Source organism: Empidonax traillii, unplaced genomic scaffold (assembly GCF_003031625.1).
Source record: "Empidonax traillii isolate 1590-97213 ecotype Southwest subspecies unplaced genomic scaffold, ASM303162v1 scaffold449:size826340, whole genome shotgun sequence".
NCBI classification, from domain to species: Eukaryota; Metazoa; Chordata; class Aves; order Passeriformes; family Tyrannidae; genus Empidonax; species Empidonax traillii.
The window spans coordinates 630,430-637,224 of record NW_020955642.1 but is presented as its reverse complement, the minus strand read 5'-3'; the positions used below and the strand labels follow the sequence as shown (position 1 = coordinate 637,224).

Below are 6,795 nucleotides of genomic sequence, written 5' to 3'. Positions count from 1 at the left end.
ACCAGTGGCTTTGGCCAGATGAGGGGGTCCTGTCTAGAACTGCTGCTGCCGGTTGTATTCCTGGTGTTGCCTATCCCTGCTCCTAGTTCTTTCATCTCTTGGAGATCAATTTAGTTTTTCCCAAGGCATAAGTTGTGGCCAAGCACCTGATTGTGCCGTGTAGGACTGAGCTTAACTTTAAAACCTGCTACACCAGTTAGTGGGGGCCTGCTTTTACTGGGATGGTGCTAACTGCCTGAAAATTTTCGCACAGGAAAATCAAAGCCAAGTTCCTCACCTTCCCCTCAGGCTGTGAATCATCCAGGTTCTTGTTTTGGCATCTCTACTGTCTCTACACTGCTCCAGTGTCTTGGATTTTTGTGAGGAAAGGGCAGTGAGACTTTTGCATGAATAGTGCTAGTAAGATGCAGATTTTTCCTTCTGCTTTTTTTGGCAGTGCCAGAAATCTCAGTTGGATTGGCTGTCTCTCACCTTGCCTGTTTCAGCTTCCCTCTCTCCAGAATTCAGCACCACTTTGTTCTCTCAACATCATATATGATGCCATCACATTTTTCCTCATGGATTGGTGCTCTAACTCACATCTCAAAGATTATGACTTTCATCTTCTCTTTGTTTCTTTAAACACATAATTCTTGTCCCTGGTCTAGAGCTCTTCTCAGTCAATTTTATCTTCCTACCCTGTCATTGCCTTCTTTCCACTGGTGATGGCAGTGAAGATAGTGCCATCTTGTCTCATAAGCTGTTTCTCAGTTTTATTTCTTTTCTCCATGAATGTGGAGCAATATGGTAGATGTTTCACAGGATCAGACTTTACTAAGTGATTTCTTATCTGTTGTCATGAAAGACCCATTAACAGAAAAGACAAGATAAAAAACTGTCAATATGATGGAGTGGAACTAAATGGGCATGAAATAGCAAAGGCTAGTGAGAGGATATAAGGCTTTACCTAGGATGAGAAGAGAGGGTAGTTTTATCTCTGTAACAGAGTTAGAGAAGCCATTTAATAACTCGGATGAAGAGAAGGAAAACTGCTGAGTGCCTGTGGTGGAGTTGTGAACAATTAAAATTGAGACAATGGTTCAGGGAATGACTGGGCAAAGACTAGAGAAAAGGGAATGTGGCAAAGTAGGCAGGAAGTTTAGAACTAACAGGCAGAGGCTGTGTTTTATTTGCTGTGGTAGAAAGGTTTCATGATTGCAATATATTTTTTTCTGTGGTTGCTTGGTCTTTTTGCAATGCTTCTATGCAAGATGGATCCTGTTAATTGCAATTTATTGTCTGTCTTGCTTCTAATACCACAGTTATTACAACATGCCAAGGCTGCCTTCTCAGTGACCTCTGTGGTGGGAATAGAGTAGTTTCTACCTTATGTAGTGTTTTAAATAGTGTCCAAAATGGACCAGAGGGTTATGGAAGCAAACTTCTGAGTGGGAGTGTGATCTCTATTATTCTGAACATCTGAATACTTGTTCTCGGTAGTTTGTGAGTTGGTTTAGTCTGTATTTAACTTTGTTGCATCCTTCTCTTACCGGACTATTTCGACACACAGTGTTCACTCAGTGTGCAAACCCAAAGTAGAACAGAAAACGAGCCAGCAAGCAGAACTGGTTTTTCTTCTTTGCTAGGGAAGGGATTGATGTATTACTCTGAATTTGTTCAAACACAGCAGCTTTGGAGTTTGATTATTACTTTTTTTAAGTGCTGCATTAAGTGCTGACTTCCATTCCTTCTGGATGCTTGAACTCATCCAGTTACTTCAGTGACCACATTATTTTCCCCTGTTTTTCCCTTCTGTTAAAGCCCTGACCACACTGTCTGAAGAAAATGGCACTTTTTTTTCTTTTTTTTAATAGCATGATTTCTTAAAGTACTACATTGCACAAACATACCAGAGATAAAAATTACTGAAGAGGGTGTAGCATTAGAAGAGAAGAGCCTGTACCTGTTAAAGGAAGGTGAACTTGCTTAACAAAATTTCTTTGGTGGATACTTCATTCATGAGAAGGAAAATGTCAAGGATGATCTGAAGTGGTCAGGTTACTGTCCTAATCACTTGTTGCCTATCAGCTTAGCTGTAACAGTTGACAATGCATAAAAGCTGTTGGATCTGCCCAAATTGCATGTGTAAAACCTATTAAAACACCCTAAGTGGCATTTAAATTGATTTCTTTTGACTGGCCTTTGGGATAGTCATTAGTTATTGTAATTCAGCCAGCAGACAGAAGCCCATTAGGATGTGGTACCTTAATGTTGCATCGACTGGTTTAAGGCTGCGGCTGCAGGACTGGGTGATTAAGATTGAATAAGCAAAATTGTTAATAACAACAGATTTTGGAGCTTCCGCCTTTGTTTTTCTTTCCCCAAGTACAGCTCTGTGTTATCTGCTTATTAAGCCTTATTTTAGGAAAACACTGTATTTTCTTTCAGATACAATGAAGATTATTCACCAAGCACACAAATCTAAGGTAAGATTATTAGCTGTGTTCTTCCCCTGTTATGTGCTTTGTTGCAGGCAGATCTCTGCACTGTCAAACAAGACTGGGGCAGAGGCAATCAGCAGATTCTTATTTTGTATTCTGATTCTCTGATTTGTAGACTGGTGAACTTGTAGTGAGTTTGGAAGATGATGACAAACTGATTCTGAAAGAAGACAGTACACTGAAAGCAGCTGGAGTAGGTAGGAATACATTTGTATTGACTGGAGATGCTGTTCATTGTGGTTGCATTAAACTGATCACTGGCTGATTATGTTTGGATAGGCTGCCGAAAAGTAAATGCTATTCCTGATGCTCTTTACACGACTTCATAATTATTCAGGGAAGAATTATTCAAATCATTGGTCTGAGGGCAGCAGGTATCTGCACTCCAAATGTTCAGAATGCAAATTGTGATTTTTGGAGGGTATGCTTATAATTCTGCTGAGAGTAATTTTAAATGATTGACAGATAGGTTATTAGTACCGTGTCTGCTTAGTCTTATCAGTAACATTTAAACTGATGTTTTGGTTAGAAATGTAAGTAGTGGAACCAGGATGGAATAATGAAATAAGATTAGATTTGTTTAATGTGCTGCATACAGTGCCTGATAGTCAGATTGCTCAGGAAAGCTCGAGCAGTATCATTTAGAGAATGTGCTGAACATAGCAAAGAGTTGAAACTTGACCTGATTTCTCACATTTTGACAGGAGACTACATATAGGGCATGTCTTTTGGTAATAATGTAAAGAAATGTCTGTCATAATAAAATTGATGGTCCCTGGATGTCCTTTGGGCTTCCCGTGAACGTGGCTGAATGACTTTGTGGCAGCAGGATACTTAAGGGAGGTGGTTGCGTTCCACCCTGCTATGGACGTCTGCTCATTTGAATCCGATTTGCCGGCTGGAACACATTAACTGCTGTGCCCTAAGTGCAGGGGCTTCACAGAGGAAGCCCCCCTCCTGTTCCTGATGCCCACTGATGGCTCCCCAGCTACTGAATGGGATTTTTTTCTCATAGGTTTCTTGGCTCTTTTGTTTCTTGCCATTTACTTTCTGGTTTTAAGTGACTTGGGATGTCTCTTCAGTGTTTTTCTCTGGGGTGAACTGCAACTGGTCTCAGTACACCTTTCCTAAAGGTCTTTGGGTGTTCCTATAATATGAATCATAGTTACTGTCTGCCTGTTTTTACTGAACCAGGTATTTTTATCTAGAGGGAAAAAAAAAAAAAAAAGGAAGGGGGATTACTGGCACTGAAGCCTTATAGATTTGTAATTTAGTTAGCAGAAGAGTGATTTAAACATGATTTTTATCTATCTAAGAAGCAATGCAGTTCAGGAGAGGGACTAATGACAGTGCCAAATGTTAAATTAGAAACAACACTGTCAGAGCTACCTTCTTTCAGAAGGGTATTGATAAGTATTTGTATATATTATCCCTCTTTGAAACTAGGTTTGTAGCTACAGCAGTGAAACAGTTGGATGTTATCTCATAAGAGGTGTCAAAACATCAGAATGAATGTTACAGAGAAAGGAAATAGGAATAGACCAGCCTGTTCTGTGTCTCTGTGCAAAGGGAGGGGTGGTTTATTCAGGGCAGAAAATTATTTAAAGCTGCTTTTCATTTTTTTCTTTTCTGAATAACTAACAGCAGTTAGTCATTAGTGTATAGAGGATATTAGTGATAGAAGAGGAAAACCCTTTCTTTGGAAAATGCCATGTGCCATTATGCTGTTTTGAATCTTGATATGTTCCAGCATATCTTGATGTGAAAATTAGCTAAGTTAGGAATGAGCGAGGTCTTTGTAGTGAAATCTTGAAGATTTCTTCAGCTAGAAGTGGAAAAGCATAAACCAAGAAAGTGAAACATGATAGCATATACCAATGGTCCTCATTTTGTACAATTTCTTTAAATCAGTAAGAAGGTTTGAAATCTCCTATTGAGATATTGCAGTTTTCCAACACCTAGACTGGACAAGATTTACCAGAATAAAACAGAGAATTGCCATTAGCAAACCTGGGAAATTCTGAGACATGCAGAACATTTTTTCTAAGCTGCAGTTGATTGCCCTTGGCACTATACACGGTTGGGTTAGAGAGTTATAAATTATGAGGACATTAGATAAGTATCCTCAGGAAAGCCTCTGTGGTAGTGATTATTATTACAGTTATTATCTAGTCAGCAAAGTTCATGCTTGCCTTTTTTTTTTTTTTAAAGCAGGGTGTATGTTAATAAAGTGTTCAGTATTCATTTGCAAACATTCTTGTCTGTTTTCTAGTTGAGATTCTAAAATCCCTTCTGCTTTTTTTTTTTTTTTTTTAACAAGACAGGCAGACTTCATTAACTTAAAGTTTAATTTAAAAAACGAATGTGGAACTTATTGGCTCAGCACCTTAAAGAATTCCATGTTTAATAATTGTGAAGGCTTTCCATCAGATTTGTCTCTGTTCTGAATTAGTAATGTTGCTGACTTATTGTTTTAAAAGAGGAAGTCCTTGACCTACTGGGTTGAAAGAATTGTGACTGCTCTGAACCTTTGTGGGTCCTTTAGCTCTGCCGTATCCCCTGTGAATAATTAGAGGTATTTGAAGGTATTGCTGGAGAAGCCAATTTGTGTCTTTCACTTTGCATATTGTTGAAGCCTCATGAATTAATCATCATCAGGGCAAAAAAATTAACTTCTTCAGACATATTTTGATGGGTCATGAGGGAGAATGTAAAGTGATCTGTAAAATATTCTACTGATCCTCTAAGTATTAAATTATTATACCTACAGGCTAATTTAATGGGGAAAAAAGTTTCTTTTTCCTTTTCTTAACAGAAAAATTCACAAAAAAAGGAGTGCTTCATTATTTTCCTAGCATTTGAAGTTGTTAGAAATGCAATCACTTAATTTACTGCATGCTTATACAAACAATTCTGAAGACTGTTAAACAAATCTTGAGGGGTCTTGTGTACATATTTACTTCCATATATTCATGTTCTTGCTGTTTTTGTTTGTTTGGGGTGTTTTTTTAAAGATGTCGTGTAACCTCGTTAATACTGGAGTCTTTTTTGCAGAAATATGAGAAGGAAAAGAAAGGTGTGTGGAGAGTTACAGTTGTCTTCTAAGATTCTCAACATCTGGCTGTTGGGTGGTTCATTTACTGGTGTGCTAAATATTTTATTTTTTATTTGTTCCAGCAAATGAGACGGAATTAGCATTCTTCTGTGGGGAAGATTACAGAAACTACAGAGCTAATCCTGTTTCGGCCTGGTGAAGATCCCAAGAGATTGTTTTGTTTTCCCATACCTGTTGTAAATTTCCCTTATTCTGCTTAATGAGATTTTTCTTAAAGATCAATAAATCCTAGAGGATTGCTTTGCAAGCAGTGCAATTCCCTTACTATAGAAATTAATTTCTGTCAATATGCCTCGACTGAGAGAAGGAAAACTGGGGGACATAAATTACTTTTTTTTCTTTCTCACTTCTCTCTTTCCTTTGCATGCCTCTTGTGCTTCAGGCAGTGCCATCTCTGACCTGTGACACACGTTCTTGGTGTGATCCTACAGCAGAGAGCAGCTGCATATGGAGATTATACGATCCACAGTAAGATCTCATCACAGTACTCACTTCTAATGAAAATGAAGCAAAACCTCCTTCAATTAAATGAAAAGTTTTATGACCAAATCACTGGGTATTTTAAAGAGCTTGAGAGGAAAATGTCTCTGTTTCTCAAGTTGTAGCTTTACTTATTTTATGTTTGGTCTCTTTTAAGTAGTGCAGACTGGCAAGTGTTTCATGCTTTTCACTGGTGAATACTTTCCATTATCCTCTCTTCCAGCCCTCTTTAGCATGCTGAAAGGGGCAAATGACTGTCGGGAGGCTTTTGTGTTCAGGACCAGCTCTCCTGTTTTTAGCTTTAATTCGTGGAGACACCTTCGTACAGAGGTAGCAACTCGAGTTCTGCCAGGATGTCAATGTGCCTAAGTAGGAATTGGGCATTTTTCCAAATGGAGTGAAAGCTCATGGTTTCAGTTTTATTCTTAAAACGTGAATCATTGCATTTTTGTGAGGAGAGGCCCAGTCTGTGAGCCACATGTCTTCTTCAAGACTGGAAATTACTCCTTTCTGTTTTCCATGAGCCAAATACTTTGTTGCTATGTGTTTGTTCTTGGTAATTCCAGGCTTTTCTACTGCATGAACCAAATAAAGAATAGTAGAAAATAGTCATGTATTCAAGAAAGTACCTTTAGATAAATACCACTTAACGAAATGCTTTTTTGGGGGTACCAAGATGGGACGTTGTGCCCTTAAACCTCTCTTCATTGAAAGAGGAAT

General features: G+C 38.5%; 1 protein-coding gene across 2 annotated transcripts in view; it reads left to right on the top strand.

The window, feature by feature from the left end:
* Window positions 1-5,859, top strand: part of CUNH2orf76 (chromosome unknown C2orf76 homolog) — a 10,761-nt gene extending 4,902 nt beyond the window's left edge. For both annotated transcript variants that reach the window (XM_027895117.1, XM_027895118.1), the window contains exons 5-7: window positions 2,428-2,465; window positions 2,596-2,677; window positions 5,658-5,859. In XM_027895117.1, coding sequence (XP_027750918.1) covers window positions 2,428-2,465; window positions 2,596-2,677; window positions 5,658-5,734 — 197 coding nt within the window. In that variant the 3' untranslated portion in view covers window positions 5,735-5,859. The remainder of the gene's footprint in view (window positions 1-2,427; window positions 2,466-2,595; window positions 2,678-5,657) is intronic.
* The last annotated feature ends 936 nt before the right edge of the window (window positions 5,860-6,795 follow it).